Genomic DNA, 25,175 nt, shown 5'->3' with positions numbered 1-25,175 from the left:
GGGGACATATAGAAGGAAAGGAGAAAAGGCAGATATTAATTAATTGTCAAAGAGGTAAGTTTTCAGTTTTTTTCAGAAGAAGGAGTAGTTGGCCTCCTTTCTGATAGTTTCTGGGAGATTGTTCCAGGTTTTTACTCCCAGATAGGTTAGCATGGAGTTGAAAATTGGCTTATATTAAAGTTTCCTTATGTGCGGTAGGTTCAGTTGAATTCTGTTAAGGATTCTTCTAGATGTGGACCAGGTCGCTGAGAATATCTTTATAAGGGGAGCAGCTGAGTTTCCATGCAATATGTTGTGTAGGATATATGATATTTTGAAGTTTATCCAGGATGATATTGGAAGCCAGTGTATTTGTTTGAGGAAGGTCGAGATCGAATCATATTTCTTTAGGTTGAAAATCAGTCTTACTGTTGTGTTCTGGATGAGCTGAAATTTGTAAATTAGGTGGATCTCTATTGGTTTGAGGTCACTCTCGACTACTGTTCTCTGTATAATGCAAAATGGCAACTTTGTCCAGCCACTATAGCCCAACAAAGCCTCCAAGAGAATTAAAATTTTGCAGATTAATACAACCCTTGGCACTAACTTCATGTGCAAAGTTTGGAAAGTAACATTACTTTACCTACCCTTTTATGAGCCAGTAAAGTAGGCAAAAAATGTTACAAAAGAAATGTAATGCCTACTTTGACTCCTCATTGCTTCAAGTCATAATGGTACCAGCAGTCATAGCACATGACATGCACATAGGATTTGCATTATGAAGCTTTGCAGCCAATTGGAAGTAAAGATATAATTACACAAAGCAATGATATTGGTACTTTAGACAAATTTTGACCATTTTTTGGGTGCAAAATATCTCAACTGTACATCATCCAATTTTTTTTTTAATATCACTTGAAAGAGCGTCTTTTTAGCTACAAAAGCCATTTTATTTCATATTTGACTCAGCCCTGCTTTGGCTAGGTCTCAAATGCATACACTATTCACACTCGTATTCTTGCAGTAGTAAAAAAGGGCATCTTTGGTATCCTGTTGTATAATATGCAAATGAGCTAGAGGTGTGAAATTGCTTGGTGCAGCTAAGCTTGTTGGTCTTGCCATGCTAACTCAGGTTATGACATCCACTTCTTTCACATACTCTTTCTTGTAAATGGCCCGTCAAAAATGAACATTTAGTTGTTGGTTTTTTATTGCAAGTTCAATAAAGGTTCCTAACTGCACATCTCCAATTTTAATTAAATTTTGTGACATAGATTTTGGGCCATGGGCTACTAACTGGACAACTTACTAGATATCAATGTGCTTTGGTTTACAAGTTAATATAGTCAAAATAATCTTATGATTCAAAATTAATATCAACAAAGCCTTGCTTAATCCTTTCATTGGCCCATTAGAAAAGATAGTATGTGGGTTTCAGAGGAACATATGGTTCTTGAAGCTCCAGTGACAACCTCAATAGGAAGGCAATACAGATATTTACAACAAATTCAAGGCATATTCAAGCTAGCTGCATGATGAGTAACATTTGAAGTGACTGTAAAGCACAATTTTTCTTTGAATTTATTCTTTCCTCACCATACTGTTCTTTGATCACTTAATTTTTTGTACTAATAAAAATGTATAAATATTAGAAAGCCATAAATCTTCAATTCAAAGTTTTTTTCATTAATCCAGTGCCTGTCTACATCTCCAGCATATTTTAACATTTAATGCAGGTTGAAACCTTGGTGTGCTTTCAGGTCTGTTTTAAGCTAATAGGATTATTGGGACAAAAATGTGGCTCGATGATTTTTTTTTTTATAGTATCTAAAATAAGGCTTCAAAAATAGTTTTAACAAGAGAACTGAACACCTTTTTTTGAAGAGGCAAAATGATCTCAAAAACCTCTTTGACTACCTTACTTGCATAAATTTTTTTTCAACAATCTTAATAAAGATTTATCTCAGAAAAGTGCAATGTGCCGAAAGGTTTATAGGGCAATAACTGGCCATAATCTCTTCCAGTTCCTAAAATCTGAGCCCTATTGTGCTTTCTGTTCAGGAGCTATGTTGTGTCAAATATTTGACTATGCATTCCACGACAAACTTTAATCAACTTTTTGGTCCCCCAGTGATACACCAATGATCTGAGTGGTATATTTGGATTCGGCACAAAAAGTTGTACTAGAAATATGACTTCACTTGGTAGAGCCACTTTCCTTTCCACAACCTGAACCAAAAGTTGATGTTTTTTTCTCTATGTTCCATGGAACAAAAAAAGTGGCTCCAATAATGAGGCCCTAATAACTTTGGAAGAAGTTGAGATCCTGTCCTAAGACTTTGCACATATTCATTGCATGTCTTATTGTAACTCCCATCAAAATTTCTTCAACTTCTGAGCTGGTCAGGTGGGGAGACCTAGACCACTTGACATGGAATGGCCCTATATCATGTCTCTCTGAGGTATGGATAGACTTTTGAATGATACCTTCATTTATAAAATTTGGTATATAGGCTGTTTCTGTATTTAGATGTCTAAACCATGAAAAAAACTAAATTCTGTACAATAAAGCAGATTTAAAAGAATCAAAATTCTGCATCCATAATCTTAAATTATGATCCTTGTAATTTTGTCACTATGTTTTCTGACTAGGACGAAGAGAATTTATCCAAAGATTAAAACTTGAAGCTACATTAAGCGTGCATGATGGCTGTGTAAGTAAATTGCATTTTTCTGTGAATTTATTGATGTAGAAGCCTAAAATTGCAAGCAAAAAGGATATTTATAATGCATATTGGATTCAGGAGGAATAAAACTCCATCTCTCATTCGATGACCTAAAATATTAAGGGGTCTTTTTACTAAGGTGCACTAGCCGTTTTAACACATGCTAAACGCTACTGCGTGCTAACGCATCTATTATATCCAATAGACGCGTTAATCCATGTTAGCATTTAGCGTGCGCTAAAACGGCTAACGCACCTTAGTAAAAGAACTACTAAGAGTTTTGAATTTTTTAGTTTCATGGAGTATATTCTACAGTTTCATGGAGTATATTCTACAGTTTACTTTGTCATATGGTTTTAAAACTAGAGGATTCTCAAGAAGCTAAAAGTGTGGGGCAGGACAACAGACTTGCAATGGACCAGAGGAAAACCACACAGTTGAATCTTCAATTTTATTGAAAATCTCAGCATCATAACAAAGAACTGGCATGGGATAGTGTTTCAGCTGCTAAGGTCTGTGTCAGAGATTGCCAAGTAAACTCAACCTTATCTTTGTGTAAGAACCCGATCCTGTGCCAATTAGTATACCTGTTAACCCTTAGGTTACTGATGTGGCATCAACCTGCTGCTCCTTTATGAGAAGGCTTACCACTAACCTTTTTTTTTAATTTATTAATTTATTTCATTTTACAATAACATATCAAGTATCCACTTGTACAGAAAGGTAAAGTCAAGCCAAAATCAAATGTAATACAATATGATACTAGACAGATAATCAAATAATCTGCTATCTTAAAAGAAATATATATAAAGCGGAGGGGCAGAAGCGCAGTTGGAGCCTCACGGCGGTCGGCTCAGCCGGCTTCGGCTCTATGGACGAACTGCTCCGACGAATGCAGGGAATCGCGGGGGCGTCGGCACGCCCGCAGGAGACGCACCGTGGCGAGACGGAGACGTTCTCCATGGGCCCAGATACTACCTTGAGCCCCGACGCCAGAGTGCCTCCTCCTCCTCCTCAGACTGCCAGCTCCCCGCGGGTGGAGGAACCATCGGAAGGCGGTGAGCAATTCTCCCCGGAGGCCATTGGGAGCAAAGAGGGGAGCATGGATGTGGATTCCCTGTTGTTCAGGGGATTCCAGTGGAAACTGAGGTTTTGTCATCTCCGCGGATTGTCCGTGAGCAGAGGAGTCATACCCAGGAGGGTACAATGGTTGGTGAAAGTTTTTCTTTACAAGAACCTATCTTTATGTTAAAAAAGGCTTACCACTAACCTAAAGGTTAATGGATATATATAAGCTCAGGATCGAGTTCTTATATGAGAATAAGGTTGAGTTTTACCTGTTGAGAGTTTGCGACCCCTGATTACAGACCTTAGTAACTGAAATACGATCCCATGTTGAGTCTTTGTTGTGATGCTGTGCTGAGATTTCCAATAAATTTGAAGATTCAAGTATGTGTTTTTTTTTCTCTGATCTTCGTTGCAAGTCTGTCATCCTGCCCTACTCATGGAGAATTCAATAAACTATTATTAGCCATTTAGATTTTGGAAAGCCACCCCTGGGTTTGAGCTGGGTATTTGGTCTGACTTGGGCACTGTCAAAGACAAGTTTTCACACCCCTCTACACATTTCACATTCTGCTGTCTAGAACAAAATATATTAAAGTAGGAATTTGTTTCAGTTTTTTGTGTTCCTAGCAGCTGTAAGTAGATTTTCTTATGCTCTTTCAGGGGTAAGTACCTTGGAAGCAGCATAAGGAATTATGTTTGAAGGAATCTTCTATCTGGGCACCCTGTAATGGAAAACCAGGGGAGGAGCTAAGGGTCCCAAAGGACATATGTTATTTTTCAGAGGGAAAGTGGACTATCTATGCCATTGTCTTGGTTACTCTTTTTGCTGAGTTGAGAACATAGGGCTTTTTGAGTTGGTGGGGTCCTAGTAGTGCTGCCCGATTTGCCGATTGACTTCAATTAATCGATTTGTTCTGCAAAAAAATTGGACTCACCGATTCAGTGAATCCTGACAAACCTCTGAGCCTCCTAAAGCAGCAGTAGCAACAGCAGTGGCTGGCCAGCAGAGGCAGCGCTCTGAATAGGTTGCTTGTGGCCTGCTCTGCCAGGGCCTTCCCTCTGCCATGTCACTGATGATGCAGCAGAGGGGAAGCCCTGGCAGAGCAGGCCGCAAGCAACCTGTTCAGAGCGCTGTTTCTGCCAGCCGGCCTCTGCCACCACTACTGCTGCTGCTTTAGGAGACCCGAAAATATGTTAGGTCTCATGGTGGAGGATGTCAGTTAGGAAGTGCTTCACATGGGGATGGGAGAGATGGATGGAAAGCTGCTGCACAGGGGAATGGAAGGGATGGATGGAAAGCTGCTGCACATGGGGGGAGAGAAGAAAAATTGTTGGACATGGGGTGGAGATGAAAGGAGAGATGCAACAAAGAGGTAAAAAGGGGTGAGAGGGAGAAATCCTGCATATGGCGGAGGGGATGGAGACATATAAGAAGAAGAGAGAGGGAGAAATGTTGGGGGAGTTTTCTTCTTGTTTTTTCAATGTAGCTTGTCCATTTGACATTTCTTCTTTTTCCATGTCCATCATCCTCGTGAGTCCTTATGTGTCCTGTCCAACATCTCCCCTGTGTCCCTGCCCTCAGAGTGTCCAGATCCAGCCGTTATATTTAGCGGTTTCCCTTCTGTATCTTAGGCTTGCCTTGCCCTGTATTTCCCGCTTTTTGTCCTTGTTCCCTCCCTGTTCTGATCAGCATTGCCTCTCTGTGTCCCTATCCTTCTCCCTCCCCCCATGTCCAATATTGCTAGTATAGAGAGAGGAAAGATAGGAACTCAGAAGGGCATCTCTTCTCTGTCTCCCTCCTTTACACTTCCCACCCTCAGCCTGGGGCCAGGATCTCTCCCTCTCTCATCCCATTCCCCCTCCCAGTTCAATATGACTCCTTCCTAGGTCTTTAAGATTTCTTCCCTTCTCTTCCATCCAGCATCTTTTTCCTTCTTTCTTCCCCTAGTCAGTCAGCCAATCACTCTCTCTCTCCCCCCTATAATAGTGCAGCACTTATTCCATTCTCTGCCCCTCCCCACCCCCTCATAGTCCAGCAGAGTAGCACTTAGTTCTCCCTCCCTTTCGCCTGCGGGTTCAACATTTCTACTCCTTCCCCACAATTCCAGCCTCTCTCCTTCCCACTCCCTGTGTCCAATGCTGCTCACTAATCTAGGCTAAAAGCCCACTTTTTTGAGGCTTTTTTAACTCCTAATTCTTAGCAATGTCTGTTTTATGATTCATTCTGTGAGAAATTCCCTAATCCTTATTTGTCCCTTTTGTTTTAATTAGATTGTAAGCTCTATTGAGCAGGGATTGTCTCTTACATTAAATGTACAGCACTGCATATGTCTGGCAGTGCTATAGAAATGATAAGTAGTAGCAGTAACCTGCCTCAATTACTGCCAGCAGGAGCACTGCAGCAATTGAAAGGAGCTCCTTTGGGGCCTCAGTCTTTCCTGTGATACGTCCTGCTTACATAGAACAGGAAGTTGCATCAGAGGATGCAGGGTGCGTCGCAGGGAAGACAGGTTGGCAGCAATTGAGGTTAGTTAGTGAGCAACTTTGGACAGTGGGGAGCAGGCGGGAGGGAGAGAGGAAAGCTGCCGGCAACCTGAGACAGTAGGGTAGAATGAGAGTCAGGGGAGGGGGAAAGGGGGGGTCCTCTTGTGGAAGCTATGATTTGCTGTTAGCCTCTTATACGGGGTGCCTAATTGGGGAGGGAGTAGCAGGAAAGAGAGATTGAGGGAGGTTTCTGCTTCGGGATGGAGGAAAGATTCATAGAGGTTGCTTCTGCAAGGATGGGTAGATTATGGCTATGGGTATGCAGTGTTCTCCCCAGAAAATTTTTCCAGCCGGGTGGCACAAAAAAGTAGCTGGGTAGGGCAGGATGGGGAAATTTGGTGGTGCAAATTTGGTGCTAAGTAAATTACCCCTCCCTGCTCACGGTGAAGGAATAGGGCAGGGGTGTCCAACCCTTTAGCTTCCCTGGGCTGCATTGGACAAAAATAAATTTTTTGGGGCCGCACACTAGCTGATGAGCAAAAAAAAAAAAAAGGCCGAGCAGGTCCCAAATTTGCAATCACTACTATAGAAGATGTACATATCTAATAATAAACCTTCATTTAAAGGGACACTGTGGAGAGAAACCCAAAAAAGCAGTAATACTTACCCTGACTAAGTGATCCCTTCAGGTACACTGCTGACAGTGGGAGCAGCCACAGGCTTCCGCATCCCCACTCTGATGAGCAGGGATACGCACTCCTGGTTTTCCCATTCACTTCTATTACAGCTACGGTGAGCCTCTTCAGAGGTGAGCCTCATCAGAGCGGAGATGCTGCATCAGCTGTCATTAACGCACGTGGAAGATCGTTCAGTCAGGGTAAATATTACTGCTTTTTTGGGCCTCCCACTTTGAGCTTAGGCTCCCTCAAAATGAACATCTCCCCTGCTGTAGCTAGTAGGGATCCTCAAGCCTCACCAACTGACAGCCAATTCCTCCCCTTCCAACTTCCCAAGTTCTGCAGATGGCAGCAATATTGCAGAGCTGCTGCCTTCCCTCCTCCCTGCCCCCCCCCACCTTAGCTTTCATACATGCTTGAAAGCAGTGGCAGCTTGAGGATATTGCCATTGGCTGCAAAGCTTGGAGATTTTGGGTTGTCAGTTTGGAGGAAGATGTCTTCAGGTGGCAGGGCTTGGGGATCCCCAATAGCTCTCTGCACTCAGGCGGGGAGAAACTTTGGTGCCCATCCACTAATTTTGGGCTCCAGTCCCTCCCCCAAATCAGCTGTACAGTATATGACTACGCCACTGAATACAAAAAAATTGTGATGTACATATCCCAAAGCTAACATATTCCAGTTAATTCCAGTAAATTCAAAATAAAACAATTTTTTCTACTTTGTTGTCTGAATGTTTTGTTTTTCCATCATCTTGGTCCCAGTTTTTCTTTCTGCTTTTTCTCTATCTTCAACTAATTCTCATTCCAGTGTCTGCTGTCCATTTTTTTCTCCTCTTCTGTCGTTCCATTTCATTCTTATGCCTATCTCCAATGCATTGATTTTTCCCTTTCAGCTTTCTTAACTTTTTCTTTTCTGCCTCTGTCCACTCAAATCTTGCCTTCTTTCTCACCCTTCTTCTTTTTAAATGTTCAGCTACCTCTCAATTTTCCATCTTCTCTCAGTCCCTAGCACTCCCATTTCCCATCTCACTCCTTTCCCAGCCTCCTCTTCCCTTCTATCTACTCCCCATTACCACATTTCTACCACTCTCTGCTCTCTCTCATCTTGTCATCTCCATTTTAACCTCATCCACATGGCTTACCACTTTCAGAATCCCATCCCTCTCTCCACTGGTCAGGCTATAACTCCCTGTCCCTTTCTTTCCATCCCCTTTCTTATCCCAGATCTCATCCCTCCTGCCCTCCCATGAGTCCATCTCTCATCCTCTATCCCCATGGTCTAACATTTTGCTCTCTCTCTTTTTTATTTTTCTTCTTTGATGCTGAACAATGAGATGGAGGGAAAAAAAGAGAGATGCTGCATCTTCTGCCTTCCATCCACAGGCCTAAAATTTCTCCCTACCTCCCTTCCATCCCCAGATCCAACTTCTCTCCTTTCTCTTCCCAACTGCCCCCCACCCCATCTCTCCCCATGGGTGGCATGATAAAGTAGTTGGGAGGGGTGGGGTGGGGCGGGACAGGGAAATTTGGTGGTTAGAATAGGGTCATTAAATCCAGTGGCGTACCTAGTATATATGATAGCCAGTGCTGATCATTTTTTTAACAAACCCCTCCTCTATATAAAAAGTTATTTTTAGTAATAATCCATGAGTCATACAACAAGGATGCACCTAGGAAAAGGCAGCATCTTAAACACTGCAGTGAGCACTAGAACACCAACACACACATTGTAAAACTAAACAAGCCAGATCTGCACAGTCAATCCTGTACAGTCTGTGCTAACAAAAAAAACATGTCCTTTTCATACACACAGAACACAGATACACCTTTGCCCAATATGCAATAATCACAAACTAAAAATAGAAATATGTAGACAAAAGTTAAACTAAACCGCCAAGAAACCAGACTCTGCAACACCACAGAAACAGTGACACATTTCCCCTAATACTATGCAAAATATAAAGACAGTTGATATAAATTTGAAAAAACTGATACATAACAATCACCACTTTACAAATGAACAAATAGAAGTAAAACAAATAACAAGAAATAAGAAAATACCATTTTATTGGACTAATCCATCTTTCAATTAGCTTTCAGAGGCCAAATCTTTCTTCAAGACAGTACAGTATACTGCTATTATGGTATCCTGTCCTGACCTGAGGAAAGGGGATTTAGTCCCCATAAAAATTGCCTTATTTCCATTTCCTAATTATAAACTTTTATCAATAGTAAAGCAACAAAAAATTTTTTCTACCTTTTGTCGTTTCTGCTTCATCTTCTCTTCACTCTCTTCTTTCTATACAGAATTTGTCCTTTATCACTTCCATGCAACATCTGCCCTCTCTCTTTGCCCCTTCCACCAGCCTCTGCCCTCTCTCTACCCACCCCTTCCATCTACTTTCCACCTTCTCTCTCTTCCATGCGGCATATTCCCTCTTTTTATGTCCTTCAATAAACTGTTTATCCTGTGCCCTTTCTCCTTTGTACATGATTCATTTCAGCTTCACCCCTCTCCATTTTTCTGTCTCCACCCCCTCCCCTATGCTCTGGCATCTCTGTCTCATTCCCTCCCCAACCCCCATGCCCTGGCATCTCTCTCTTTGCTCTGGCAGCTCCTTCCTTCCTTTCCCTGTGGTCTGGCATTTGTCTCCTTAGTTTCCCTTTCCTCCCCCCATGCCCTAACATCTCTCTCCTCTCCTTCCATCCTTCCCCCTGGTCTGGCATCTGTCTCTTCCCCCCCCCTTATATACCCTGACATCTCTCTCTCCCCCTCCATGGTCTGGTATCTCCTTTCCTTTCCCTCCCATGGTCTTGGAATCTCTCTTTCCTCTCCTCTCCCTTCCCTGGTCTTCCTTCTCCATCCCTCCCTCCTTCCCTCTCTCCCCCCCAATTGGGTGCTGCAGCAGCATTTCTCTTCCCCCCCCTCCATTTGGCCACACTGCATCATTTTTCCCCCTCCTCCGCAGTCCCAGCATTTCTTCCCCCCCTGCAGTGCCAGCAGCAGCATTTATTTCTCTCCCCCCCAATAGGCCACAGTGCACTGTGCAGCATTTCTCCTTCCACCCTCCCCCGCAGCGTAGCATTCACAATTCGCTACAGGCTAAGGCGGGGAAGTGAGGAGCGAAGCTTACAACTAGCTGCGCTTGCTTGCTTCGGGCCTTCCTCGCTGCTGGGTCCTGCCTTCGCGAAAACAGTAGGCAGGACCCGGTAGTGAGGAAGGCCCGAAGCAAGTAAAAGCAGCAAATTGTTAGCTTCCCTCCTCACTTCACTATCTCCCGCCGTAGGCTCGTGCCCTCGGAGCTCTGCACACTATGCCAGCTTAGCAGCGTGCCTATGCGAAAATGGCGACCCACCGAGGCCAGAAACTCCACGGCTCTACGTTCCTCATACCAGGCGGAGTTGTTCAGGATACTCAGACTGCCACACGCCTTTCCCCTACACAAATCTCCCCTTTGGCGCGCACACGCAGCAATCTCTCACACAGCCCACGCACGTTCTGCACTAGTTGCTCAAGTGGCTCACGTAAGCCTATCTGTCCACTGGGGTCTCCAATGCGTGCGGTGGCCCCGCCGATGAGCGCAATGGTGTGGTGGCCTGTGCGCTGAAAGTGCCCACATGTAAGGAGTTAGCTGTGGTATCGAAGCCACAGTACACCTGTACACAGTACAGTCTGTGCTCCACTCTGCAGTATTAAAAAGTCAGGCTGAGGCAGAAGTCAAACGTTGAACTTCTGACGACTCTTCAGGCTGTGCCGAGTCAGCCCGGGGAATGGTGAGAGGGAGGGGTTTTTTTTTGGTTTGTTTATTTTTTTAATGTTTGAGCGCCCGGCTAAAAGGCTCTAGGGAGAACACTGGGTATGTATTCTTGATTATATCACTAGTTTTGCAAATGGAAATCAAACCGGTTTCTTGTCTTTTCATTGATTTGTAAAGGAAGTACAGTATTGGTTAGGAAAGAATCCAAGCATCCATACACACACAATAAAGAGAAAAGAATAAAAATACACTCAAGGAAAAAAGATGAAGAGACTTTAGGCCAGGCTTATCCAACCTACAGCCCGCAGGCCAGAATCTGGTCCTTGAAAGCTTGGCAGTTCATATGGTGCATAGAGCAGCATTCCTGTTTTCCTGCTGTGACTCGGCTCTCTGTGGCTCAAGCTTACAGAGAGCCAAGTCATGGTGGGGAAGCAGGAATCCTGCCATTTTCTACTGCAGCCAAAGCGAGGTGAGGGAAAAGAAACTGTGGGGGAGGGGTAGAGTTACATGAGTGAGAGAAACTATGTGAAGGCTGTGTGAGGTCAAATGAGTGAGAGAAATTGGGTGAAAGCTGGGGAGGGGATGATACACCATCATGTTTTGCCACTGTTTGTTGAAACATGGCAAAATGTGTTTTGACCCTCCAAATGTTCCAAAAGGTTGGACAAGCCTACTATAGGCTGTGGTTGCTGGGAGTAGGGAGGGCTGAAACTGATTGCTTAAGGTGGTGGATCTTGGAGAGAAGCTAATCCTGCCGCTTCTGAGGGCAAGTGGATGGGAGCAGCCCCACTCACCTCCATCAGCTGCAGCTTTAGCCTCTCCACCCATTGGTTCAGCAACCACAGCCTAAAGCCTCACTCTTTTGCTAGAGGCTACAGGTGAGGCTGCTGGGTATAGGTGGATGGATGATAGAGAGTGACTGAGGCTGAAGTTTTGGTTGCTGGGGGCAGATTGGGGGGTACAGCCTCATCATCTGTCCATTGCACATCAGCCTATGGCAACAGCAGTAGCAGCAGCAGCATTAAGCTCTCTCTATAGCTCTCCAACCACAGCTACTGCTGGGGTTGAGTGGTTGGCACCAAAATCTCCTGTTCTCTTTGAGCACAATACCAAATCCTTTCCCTTAAGTAGTTTGTATCCATTTTAGTGCCACTGTTCACCAAAATCTATTCAAAACATAGGCTTTAACTGCTGCTGCAATAAGTAGCTTGTTGTACATCACCTTGAGCATATTCGGACTGAGTCACTGATAAATGCACATAAAGAAAAAAAAAAGTCAATTATTCCTAGTCTGGCTACTAGATTTTGGGACTGGCTCCTAAATCCTAAGAAAATTTGTTGAGGCCTGCCCTAGATGGCCTTGTAGAGGTTGATGTGCATGTTGTATGAATGATACAAATCATGATGATGATCGTCAACCAATTAACATTCTTCCCTTCCATATTAGCTTTTGTTCAGTTAACTTGTCAGTTTTAATCAGTTGTACCTTTTTAATGTTTTTTCTTTAATTATGAATAGGTCAATTCAATTTGCTGGAATGACACAGGAGAGTATATTTTATCTGGTTCAGATGACACAAATCTGATAATCAGTAATCCTTACAACAGAAAGGTATGTGTTGATTTTTAGAATCATTGTGCTGGGCAAACAGTTCTTGTCTGTTATGATATCCAGAGCAGTGACCAGGAGATTAAAATTCAGATAATTTTAGTCTGTTTTGTACACAGGGGTGTAGCCATAGGTGGGCCTGAAGGCAGGGCTGGCATTACCAATTGCTGGGCCTTATGTGGCCCAGTTTAGGGAAGGTCCCCTTTGTGCTCTGGTTCGTTCCCATTTCTCCAAACTTAATCCCATCCCCTAACTTAAAGCAGCATTTCTCTGTAGAGGACTTAGAGCAGTGGCAGTGATTCACATAAGCCATCTGTTGCTGACGCCAAAGTCTGTCTGCTGAATCCCACCCCTTTCGGAAGTAACTTCCTGTTTTAGCAAAGACGGATACAGCAGAGAGTAGGCTCTGTTGTCAGTGCCAGACAGCTTATTCAAATTGCCTCCACTGCCCTGAGCCATCTACAGAAAAATGCTGTTTTAAGGTGGGGTGAGGGGATGGGTTTCAGAGATGGGGGGTCATGCCAGAACTGAGCCCCTAGGAACATGGAGCCCTGTGCAGCTACCTGTTACTCCTGCTTAAGGCCAGCCCTGCCTGAAGAGGCACAGACTCCTCCAGTGCACTAAGAATATTTACTGCACATAGTGAGGATCCCTAAATATTGCTGGATGAATCGCTCTGGAGTGTCTGTGGCTCTAGAGTGCCTGTGCAGCTGCCACTGTGAGCATGTCAAGATCTCTTGGGCAGCATGTCTTGTTTATGATCATGCAAGATAATGGGCAGGGCATGTAGCTTGCTAGGTTTTGGTATGTCAGATGCACATTAGGGGAGGAAGTCAGTATTGAGGAGCAGAACTACTAATGGATGCCATCATGAGTATGATGTACTCGGGGGGGGGGGGGGAAATCCGGCAAGAGGGACTGGGCATCCCTCCTGCCGGCGATGTATGGGGGGGATGGTCAGCCGCTAAACTTTTCGCATTAAGCTCAGCGGCAAATCGATTCTCTAATCAGTGCCTGTGACATGGATGTTGGTTAGAGAATCAGGTTATTATACAGGCTTAGGCATGATTCTCTATAGGATGCCCGTGTGTGATTCTCAAAAGCCGCTTTGGCGGCTTCTGAGACTGGGCATCCTATACAGAATCCGGGCCTGAGAGTCTCCATTATTTTCTATGAGAACTTCGGGGGTGGCTTGTGGATCGATTTAAACTTCATTTTTCAGTTTCTGTGGGTAGGGTTCAGGTCCTCTACCTTACCAGACCCCAAATCATTATTTTTTATTTTTGTTTATCTTTGGCACGAATTCATGATGGCAGACATCTTGGATTTTGAAATCGATCTTTTTTCCTAACTTTGATTTCTGCCACAAAAACCCCTCGATTTTACTCAAAATCAATTGGGATGGACTCCCCAGCCCCTAATCTGTTGAATGAGGATATTGATTGTGTCGGCTGGGCACTGGATCAGCGATGGCATACCGCGTGCCATAGCTTACTGGGGGAGGGGGCGGGAGCTTCAGACATTTCCTCCGCCGTATCCTCCGGGACTGGGGAGCTGGTCTGGGTCTGTGCCTTCCGAAGAAAATCCCAGTGGCTGTTCTGGAGTCTGGCACAGTACAGTTGGAGTCTGGCACAGTTTGGGGACTCTTTTGATGTGATGCATGTTCTTCAACAGAGCCCTGCCATGGCCTTTTCACCGGATTTTATTCAGCTCCTCTGAATGGCGTATCCACAGACCCCACTTGTTTGACACAGCTGATGGGCACGTCGGGGCTTTTTCAATCTATGGCATCTGTGGCGAAGCTTCCTGTTTGGGACCTCTCTCGTCTGGCCATGCCAGACCTCGATTGCAGTAGCTGCCATGCAGATTTTATGTTTCTTCTGTCTCCTGCCACTGTATTTAATTTGGATCCAGCTGATGCCTTTGCTGAGGCTGGTCTCGGCCAACCTGAGCGTCTGGATTGGAGGTGCTGATCCTTCTTCACATTTCCAGCGGGCTTCTGTCTGCCTCTTTACAGTTGATGTTCTGAAAGATCTCCATTTGGATTTTTTACCTTCCAGACTTCAGTCCTGAACCGTTCTCCTGTACTTTGTCTATTCCATCCTCAGCTCCTGGGTCTGGTTTCAGCTCAATGTGATCCCCGGAAAGCTCTTTTCAATCTACTAAAGCTATGTCTGTGCTTTATCACCCGGATCCTGCTTTTTGGTGGGTTTGATGTGGATTCCACTGTGGTGCAGGTTTTCTAGCGTGCAGCTCTCCCTAGATCTGGGGGAGTGAAGTTTCAGGACTCTCAGGATCGCAGGATTTCTTTTCTAGCATCCTCAGGTAGCCGAGTAGTGATTTATGGCATGTGTCTGTCTTTCTGGCCTGCACCCTGAGTTATCTGTGGAGGTGCATGCCTGTCCTCTGATGGAGCTGGTTGTTGTGGGTGTGGCTGCAGTGCCGGGCGCCCTTTATGATCTCCGAGTTTAGTACATTATCTGCTGGTGCAGAGTCTGAGCACCGAACTCTTTGGACTGTGCTTGGATGAGGACGCTACCTCGAGGATCATCTTCAGCGGCCATCTTTTCAGGGGCCAAATTCTTGTTGGTATGGGTCTTGATGACCTCTACTCAGGTGTTGTAAACACCGCCCTGCGTTGCTCCCTGTGAGTCACTCTTGCTGAACATCGGAAAGGGATTGTAGTTCTCTTCGTTCCTCCTGCAGTCGTCGTAAGGGATGCGTAGGTTTTTCCTCTTGGAGTCATTCCCAGGGCTATGACCATGTTGCCATGGTTCCAGTTGCAGGTATCCTCAGGATCCTGTGCAGTGGCCATACCTCAACAACAACAAAAAAAAAAGAAAACGCCGATGTCACCTGGGGAGACGTAGCTTCCTCACTTAAAGTCTATCTTCTACTGTTTTGTCAGGAGTGGACTCGACTTTCATTGGACACTTGTTAGTCCTCCTTTTCCTGCCTCTAGCTTGGTTTCTAGACTTTTTAAAGTTGATGGTAACATAGTTCAGGTTCTGCAATATTCTGCAGCACCTCTTAGTCTTCAGGATGCTGGACCCTGTTCCAGTCCACAAATGGGGGCTTAAGCGGATACTCCTTATACTTCCTTGTGTTAAATAGGTTTGGAGAATTGGAGACATATTCTGATTCTATCATTGGTCACCCACTTCTTGCAAATTTCCTTTTTCTGAATGGACAACGGAGTACACAGTGCTAGCTCCGCAGGGGAGTTTCTAGTGTCCTTGGATCTCACAGAGGCTTACCTCCATATTCCATTCTGACTAGAGCATCACAGGTGTCTACGTTTCCATGTTCTGCAACTTCATTTCCAGTTCACAACTCTGCCCCTTGACCTCGCGACAGCTCCTGTGCTTTCATCAAAGTGATTGTAGTTGAGGTGGCTTTCCAACTCCAGGGGGTCCGAGTCCACCATTCCTGGGACAGTGGGTGCTCCAGGCTCCGTCTCATTGGGTGTATGAAGGCACAGTGGGGATGGTAGTGTCTCTGCTGCAGGCGTTGGCTTCCTCCCAGTCCCTGTAGTTTCTGGGGCTTCTCTTCATCTCCAGACAAGGTTGTGTATTTCTTCTCAGGGTGAGTAGACTGAACCTTCATCAACAGATCAGAATTCTGTTGGACTGTACGGCTCTTTCGGCCTGGTTTTATCTGCAGTTTCGGGGGTCTTTGGCAACCTACTTAGAGGCGATTCCCTGGACCAGATGGAACCAGCTAACAGCAATCTGAACTTGTGGCTTCAGGGGCTGGCTTTTGGCCAGGGTTATTTTCTTCGGATTTCCGAGTGGATGACTCTTAGGACGGGTTACAGGCTAATTACAGGGCCCGCCCCATTCAGGGGTAGTGGATTCCTGGTCTGCAACGTTGGTTGTCCTATCGTCTGGAGCTTCAGGAAATTCAGCTGGTGCTACTCGCTCTCCAGCCCCTTTAGAAAGAACAGTGGTGCAAGTTTCCTGGACGCCAGGGCAATGGCATATGTACATCACGAAGGAGCTCTAGTCCTCTTTCTCTCTTTCTACATCCAGAATGATCAGCGTCGTTTCACTGGACGAAAGCGCTTCTTCTTTCTTTCTCAGCGACCCATGGGGCTGGAGTCGACAATGTTTCGGCAGTCTTCGGCCGATGGTTCCTCTCACAGGAGCCATTCAGTCTGCTCTTACAAGAGCTGGAGTTTGCCCCAGAGGGTCTTGTTGGCTTCGGCAGAGATCTCGAAGGCCGGGCATCTTTTTGGTCCACAAATAGCATGGAAGCTAGATCCGGATGCCTTGGTTTGGCCCTGGCTGGCTCACAAGTTCCTGTATGATGTTCCCTCTGTGGCCTCTGGTTGATCAGGTCATCCGCTGGACAGTGACGCATTCCGGTCTGGTGTCTTTAGTGGCTCTGGATTGGCCTCGCTGCCCATGGTATACGGTTCTTGTGTGTCTTTAGCAGTAACAAAAAGCTCATGCATGAATACAGGATGTCCGGGGCGGTACTTGGAGAGACCTCCTAGGAAAGAGACTTGGGAATTCTGATCGACAAGTCGATGAAGCTGTCCGCGCAGTGCTTGGAGGCAGCGAAAAGGGTGAACAGAATGCTAGGAATGATTAAGAAGGGGATCATGAACAGATTGGAGAAGGTTATCATGCTGCTGTACCGGACCATGGTGCGCCCTCACCTGGAGTACTGTGTCCAGCACTGGTCCCATACATGAAGAAGAACACGGTACTACTCGAAAGGGTCCAGAGAAGAGTGACTAAAATGGTTAAGGGGCTGGAGGAGTTGCCGTACAGTGAGAGATTGGAGAAACTGGGCCTCTTCTCCCTTGAAAAGAGGAGACTGAGAGAGGACATGATCGAAACATTCAAAATACTGAAGGGAATAGATTGTTCACCCTCTCCAAGGTAGGGAGAACGAGCGGGCACTCTCTAAAGTTGAAAGGGGATAGATTCCGTACAAACATAAGAAAGTTCTTCTTCACCCAGAGAATGGTAGAAAACTGGAACGCTCTTCCGGAGTCTGTTATAGGGGAAAACACCCTCCAGGGATGCAAGACAAAATTGGACAAGTTCCTGCTAAACTGGAACATACGCATGAGAGGCTGGACTCATTTAGAGCACTGGTCTTTGACCTGGGGACCGCTGCTTGAGCGAACTGCTGGGCACAATGGACCACTGGTCTGACCCAGCAGCGGAAATTCTTATGTGTTTAAAGGTGTGAATAAACATGTGAATAAAGGCGAGCCGGTTGATGTAGTGTATATAGATTTCCAGAAAGCTTTTGACAAAGTTCCTCATGAGAGGCTCCTGCGAAAATGTGTCATGGGATAGGAGGCAATGTTCAATTGTGGATTATCGAATAGAAAACAAAGGGTAGGGTTAAATGGCTATTTTTCTCAATGGAGGATGGTAAATAGTGGTGTGCCACAGGAATCTGAACTGAGACCGGTGCTATGTAACTTATTTGTAAATGATCTGGAAATTGGAACGACGAGTGAGGTGATTAAATTTGCAGATGACACTATGTTCAAAGTTCTTAAAACGCATGAAGTCTGTGAAAAAATGCAGGAAGACCTTAGGAAATGGAAAGACTGGGCGTCCAAATGGTAGATGAAATTTAATGTGGACAAATGCAAAATGATGCACATTGGGAAGAATAATCTAAATCATAGTTACCGGATGCTAGGGTCCACCTTGGGGGTTAGTGCTTAAGAAAAAGATCTGGGTGTCGTCATGGACAATATGCTGAAACCTTCTGCCCATCTTTTCAGCCAAAAATGCAAACAGGATGCTAGGAATTATTAGAAAAGAGATGGTAAACAAGGCTAAGAATGTTATAATGTCTATGTATCACTCAATGGTGCGACCTCACCTGGAGTATTGCATTCAGTTCTGGTCTCCGCATCTCAAACTAGAAAAGGTTCAAATAAGAGCGACTGAGATGATAAAGGGGATGGAGCTCCTCTCATATGAGGAAAGACTAAAGAGGATAGGGCTCTTCAGCTTGGAAAAGAGATGGTTGAGGGGAGACATGATTGAAGTGTACAGAATTCTGAGTGGTATAGAATGGGTACAAGTGGATTGATTTTTTTACTACATCAAGATTTACAAAGGTTAAGGGACACTCAATGAAATTATAGAGTTAATAATTTAAAAACTAATAGGAGGAAATATTTTTTCACGCAGAGAATAGTTAAGCTCTGGAGCACATTGCCCATTGTCTACTGTTGAGACAGACATGGGGAAAGCCACTTCTTGCCCTGGATCAGTGGCATGGAATGCTGCTGCTGTTTGGGTTTTTGCCAGGTACTTATCACTTGGATTGGCCTCCATGAAGACCGGATAGTGGGCTAGAAGGACCATTGGCCTGACCCAGTAAGGCTATTCTTATGTTCTTAATTATTAGCATTAATTGGATTTAATGTAAATTTATGCATGGGATCCATAAGTTTATGCAAAGCGCCAAAAAGGGTAATGAGAGAGTAATGAGCGAATTGGAGATATTCCTCAAATTTACATGTGTAATTATAGACTAAGGGGTATCTGTGCCAAAGTTAGGCATGGGGATATGTACCACATTTCCATTGGTGTTAATGGATGCGCCTAAAGTTAGGCGTAGTTCCCAGGTGTAAACTGTATTCTATAAACTGCGCTTAACTTTAAGTGCAGTTTATAGAAATCCTGTCAGCTTTTTTGTACCGATTTTATTGGCGCTATATATAAAATGTACCCCTATAACATACGTATATGTATCTTAGTCCCTGGTTTTTATCCACATTGATATTCATTTAATTGTATTTTATTTGTTATTTATAAGCATGTTTATTTTTATTTTTCTAATAGTCGTGATTGTTTTTCTACTTGTATCTGATAGGACACTGGCGCAGGCAGTGTACTGAAACGTGCGTCAGCCAATTAATAAAGATTCCATATTTGAACCTGTGGTTCAGCACTCTGGTTTTGGCTATCTCCACTCTGTGATTTTCTTTGTAATTTGCAGAGATTCCAATCTCTGTTTTGCTGTTTACTGTTTGAAAATTTACCCCTGAAACTGAAAATAAAATACGAGGGTGAATCAAAAATTAAAGGCAATTGTTAAATTATATGATAAATGAAACAGAGCTAGCAAAATGCAACCATATATACTTATACTTTGCATGTTGGATAGTTCATCCATGCACAGTGCAATGCTCAGCCTTTAGTCATGTGCAGCCACAAGGTCAGAAATATAGATGATCCATTGCAAGATCGCACCATCGAAGAACAATGCGCAGTAGTTTGCTTTCTTCGGGCAGATGGAGTGAAACCTTTGGAAATTCACCATCAGATACAGACTCAGTATGATCATAGCATCATGAAGAAATAAAAGGTTTATGAATGGGTAAAAAGGTTTAAAGTGGGAAGAACAGATGTAACCGATGAAGGTCATTCTGATCGCCCATCAACATCATGCACACAAGAGCACATTGACAGGGCAGATGCCTTGATTAGAAAAGACCGTCAGATAATGGTGTCTTAATTGGTTGCAGATTTGTATATCAGCTATGGATCTGCATTTACCATAATACAGGAAAGTCTGTACATGATGGGTTCCCAAACAGCTTACTGGACTGCACAAGCAACAGCATGTGGAGGTTGCGACCCAGTTCCTGAGACAGTATGAAGATCTAAGTATTCTGGAGAGAATTGTCACTGGCGACGAGACATGGGTACGTGCATCCCTGTGACCTGGAGAGCAAAAGACAAAGCATGATTAAGTAAAGGAAGCATTGCTCACCTAGCTTCGGGAGCAGCCGAAAACCTTTTTCTCTGCAGGAATGCAGAAGCTATTTGAATAATATAACACATGCGTCATCTTGCAAGGGGATTATGTGGAAAAGTGATATGTTCAATTGCTCACAGTTATTTCTATTAAAGCCGTTAAATGTATTTTGCCTTTATTTTTGATTTCCCTCTTATTTGAAGCTAACTGAGTTTGACTCAGTAGCAGCATTAATTTAATTTTAAAGAAGATAAAGGCGTAGCAATGGAGCAGAAAGAGGAAGCTGGCAAGAGACTTGGATTTGAGTTTCCTGCCCCATCTCATTTTTTTTTCAGTACTGAAATCCTTGTTTGTATTATACTATACTGGATATAATGGATGTAAAGAAGAGAGGTTAAAAAGAAAATACAGTAATATGTTGGATCTTTAGGAGTTGTTTAAGATAAGAACTGAGGGTTGGGTAAGTGAGAACACTGGGATCTGTTTTCTGAGAATGAAAAATATTCTTGGAATCAGTGCTGGAAATTTTGCCCAAGTAACCCCTGGAGTGCATGGAGACCCAAAGGCATCTGAGCCAATCAGGGCATTAGGCTCCTCCCAATGCATCCCAGGATTCACCGGGAAGGGGAAGTCCTGCCAATTTGAAGAGGCAGGTCGGCCGGCAGGAGGGAGTGGGCATTGCTCCTGCCGAGTCTTCTAAAAATGGTACAGGTAGATAGGTTTGGGGGTTGTGCGACCAGATTGGAGGGGGGCCCTGAGGCAGGAGGGAGTTGGCATCCCTCCTGCCCATTTAATTTAAAGGTGGGGGTTGTCAGGAGGTTTGTGGGGGCTTCTGGGGGGGGGGGGTCGGGGGCTGGAAATGCCGGGAGGAGTGGGGTGTTATCTGCAAGGCTCATTGTGGGAGGAAGGAATGTGGGGCTTTTCTTGCCCACTGAGCTGATCGTAGTAGTGAATCCCTGATCAGCTGAGCCAGCAGGACTCTCCCCAGAACTGCCGGCTTTGGGGAGTCCTGTCAGCTCAGCTGGCAAGGAGAGCAGCTGTGGTGGGAATATCTTTTTTTTGATGGGAGGGATGGGGTGAGGGGATGAGCTGTGCCTAGTGATTGCTTTTCTAAACAAGCGCCAGGCACAGTTCCTCTCCTTTTTACCAGCGATTATCTTCACAGTAACATGCATATAATTTGCATGCTATTGTGCTGAGCATCGCTAGTAAAAAAAAAAAACCAATTCCCACAATGGTATTTTTTTTTTACCTGTGGTGTAGGAGCTTTGAGGATCAAGGCCCACATTAATCAAAGTAAAAAATGTTAATGGCATTAACCGATTAATGTGTTAAATGTTCAGCTCTAGTTATTACAATTTTGTTTCATGTTGAGTTATCTTATGTTGGATCGTGACTGTTAGTATATTTGTGCTGAATAATTTTTCTTTTTTTCTAGGTATTAACATCAATTCGCTCAGGACATAGGGCAAATATTTTTAGTGCAAAGTTCCTGCCACTCACTAATGACAAACAGATTGTATCGTGTTCAGGAGATGGAGTAATTTTCTTCACAAATATTGAGCGTGATGCAGAGACCAACAGGCAGTGTCAATTTACATGCCATTATGGAACTGCTTATGAGGTAGTGCATGTTAAAGTTAGCACATTTTTATTCTTTTAAAGCTGTGGCATTATGGTTTTATTTTAGGATTTTTCTTATAAGAGGATTAAGCTAACATTTAGCACAAATGCTATTGAATTGCAAAATAAATTGGTATTGAAACTGGGTCCAAAGTTTAGTGCTGTCTGGGAAACAACAACCAAAATGCAAGCCTTCAAAATAATTCAGACAAATGTAGGTGAAAAGTTCTGATTATCTTGATTATCTATGCCTCATCATGGGGGATAGGTAACTAATGTTTCTGGGTGTGAACTTTCTGAGAGAGATTAATTTTTCTTCCCATGTACTATGCAAGTGGAGTTCTAAACTTTTAAAAATTATGCATTAGATGCCTTTTTATTGTTTTGCCATTCTATATTTTTGTGTTCTAGTTGGCTGGTTTGCATAGTAACATTACTGAGTCCGCTTTTTCATTTTTGAATTCATATAATTTGTGAATAGATAATAGTGCTTAAGTTTTTGAAAGCTTGTCCTACTTAATCCTACTCATGGTGAGGGAGGGAGAGATGCTGGACCTGTGGTGGTGGGGGGAGGAGGAAGAGATGCTAGACCTGTGGTGGAATGGGGAAAGAAGGGAGAGTTGCAAAATGAGTACACTTGTAAGTCAGTAAGAAGAGCTTGAACTATGTATGGCAATGGATAGGGAGCCAGTGCAGTGACAAGAGGATTTATGTGAATGTAACAACATTGGCAGAAGACACGTCTTGCAGTAGAATTTTGAAGTTATGCGTGTCCCTTCCATATCTAGGTGCCCACACTTATGCCAGCTCTAGGCCTGGCATAAGAATGAGTGTCTTGATGTTAGAATATAAGAATTGCCATACTGGGACAGACCCAGGTCCCAAGTACCAAAGCAGATTCTATGCTGCTTATCCTAAGAATAAGCTGTGGATTTCCCCAAGCCATCTCAATAATGGCCTATGGACTTCTCTTTTAGGAAATTGTCCAAACCTGTTTAAAACCCTGTCAAGCTAACTGATTTTACCACATTCTCTGGCAATGAATTCCAAAGTTTAATTGGTGAAGAAATATTTTCTCTGGTTTGTTTTAAATCTACTGTTTAGTAGCTTCGTCGCCTGCCCCCTAGACCTAGTATTTTTGGAAAGAGTGAACAAGTGATTCACATCTACCCTTTCTACTCCACTCATTATTTTATGATAGAGGTCGATCTAGACCTCTATCATATCACCCCTGAGCTGTCTCTTCTCCAAACTGAAGAGCCCTAGCCGCTTTAGCCTCTCCTCATAGGGAAGTCCTCCCATTCCTTTTATAATTTTTGTCGCCTTCTCTGTACCTTTTCTAATTCTGCTATATCTTTTTTGAGATACGGTGACCAGAACTGCACACAGTATTCAAGGTGCGGCCGTACCATAGAGCGATTCAAGGGCATTATAACATTTTCATCTTTGTTTTCCATTCCTTTCCTGATAATTCCTAACATTCTATTTGTTTTCTTAGCAGCTGCCGAACATTGAGCTGAGGGTTTCAACGTATTCTCAACAGTGACACCTAGATCCTTATCCTGGGCAGTGACTTCTAACACAGAACCCAGAATCACATAGGTATAGTTCAGGTTCCTCTTTCCCACATGCATCACTTTGCACTTGCTCACGTTAAATGCCATCTGTGTACCGATACTGGATACAGAACTTATTTATTTAAAACACTTGTAGCCCGCATATCAACCATCTATGCGGATAACAACGATACATACATAATTAAACAAAACATTACATACATAATAAAACAGAACATAGCAGATTATTAAAATAACAGCATACAATAAACAACTTACATATATGCCTTAAAATAAAAAGCCAAGCAATTACAAGATTACAAAGTAACCAAATTTGAAAAGGCAAGTAAAAAAAAAAAATAGGCTTTCAAACATTTCCAAAATGCCAAAAAATCTGAGGTCAGACAGATAGAATCTGGAACCAAGTTCCATAGTAAAGGTCCGGCTACTTGGAACATACGCGATCAATTTGCAACTTTAGTGACAGAATGATGTGGGGACAAAGTAGTCCCTGTCCTGTTTCTGCATGCTCTATCCCCATTCTCGCCCCATACCCATGAACTCTGTCTGATCCCATCCACACATGCCTTGAATAGTTATGATTTTATATTAAAATCATTTTATTGAAGTATAAAAAGAAACAATATTCTGTTCAACTTTCATTTTACAAATCACAAATGCATAACAAAGATCAACAAGACCCCTGTCTCCCCTCCCCCTCACAAATAGTCCCTCCACTATTGAGACAACTGAGCAAGCCAAAGTACTACAAAATGCTGCATAGAAAAATCATAATAACAGAATACCTCAGTGTCACACACAGAACACAAATGCCAAATCCATAAGCTAACCTGAAATGATAAACATAAATTAAACCAAAATCACAAGAAAGCCACACCTTCCATGTAATATAATACCAAAGAAAGATCTATTTCCTTCTATATTGTGCAAAACATAAACATCACACATGGCAGGGAAAGTGTTAGGGGAATGCAACTAAGACAACAGCCATTTGGCCAGAGAGAGCCCTAAGCCTGCTGGAAGCTGAAGAAGGCACAGCTGGTAGTGGGCTTTGTGGTCCCCAGCTATATCAGCTGTACTGTGCAACTGGAAATTATTTCAAGAAAGAATTCGGCAGAAGGAAGGCCCCAAAGTAGGCTTCTGAAGATTTTTCTCTGACATGGCTGAGGCTCCTAAAGGTAAAATAGGTGCTGGGTGAGAGGAGATCTGGGGAGGAAGGTTAGAGATGCCAACCCAGGCACAGTTAGGGATTTTGTTTGTTTTTTACCGCAGGAGCAAGGCTTTTTACTACCCCTATGGGGTGGTAAAAGGCCTTGCTCTTGTTCCCAAAGTAAACCAGCTGCAATTTTCACATTCTCGCAGATTTACTGAGGGAACCTGTCCCTGTGTCATTCTCTAATACTGGATTACACTGGTATTCTATAATGGAATCTTTGCACCTTGGTCCCTTATATAATAGGCTGCTTTCAACTAAATGGATCAAACACCAATATCTTTTTACATCTGGAACAAAAAAGGCTTGAAATCACTCTGGTATGCAGTTAAGGACGCCTCAGCCCCACCACTCCACCGCTGTAATTTAATTTAGTATTACACCGGGAAGGCTATGTGGTGCCTCATCATCGGCAGTCCATTAATATTATTTTTTTAACAATTTTAATTTTGTGAATATTTCTCAATCAAAATATTTTGGCGGCTGAGATAAGTCAATATTTATATTTTTATTAAATTAAGCATTTGCACAAAATATTTTGATTGAGAAATATTCACAAAATTAAAATTGTTAAAAAAATAATATTAATGGACTGCCGATGATGAGGCACCACATAGCCTTCCCGGTGTAATACTAAATTAAATTACAGCGGTGGAGTGGTGGGGCTGAGGCGTCCTTAACTGCATACCAGAGTGATTTCAAGCCTTTTTTGTTCCA

At 43.5% G+C, this 25,175-nt stretch overlaps 1 protein-coding gene across 6 annotated transcripts in view; it reads left to right on the top strand.

Annotated features, from left to right (window-relative positions):
• Window positions 1-25,175, top strand: part of DCAF6 (DDB1 and CUL4 associated factor 6) — a 357,580-nt gene that overhangs the window by 65,724 nt on the left and 266,681 nt on the right. For all 6 annotated transcript variants that reach the window (XM_033941039.1, XM_033941044.1, XM_033941043.1 and 3 more), the window contains exons 2-4: window positions 2,632-2,693; window positions 12,210-12,302; window positions 21,484-21,669. In XM_033941039.1, coding sequence (XP_033796930.1) covers window positions 2,632-2,693; window positions 12,210-12,302; window positions 21,484-21,669 — 341 coding nt within the window. The remainder of the gene's footprint in view (window positions 1-2,631; window positions 2,694-12,209; window positions 12,303-21,483; window positions 21,670-25,175) is intronic.

Source organism: Geotrypetes seraphini, chromosome 4, assembly GCF_902459505.1.
Source record: "Geotrypetes seraphini chromosome 4, aGeoSer1.1, whole genome shotgun sequence".
In the NCBI taxonomy this organism is placed as follows: Eukaryota; Metazoa; Chordata; class Amphibia; order Gymnophiona; family Dermophiidae; genus Geotrypetes; species Geotrypetes seraphini.
This window is presented reverse-complemented; position numbering and strand designations above follow the sequence as displayed.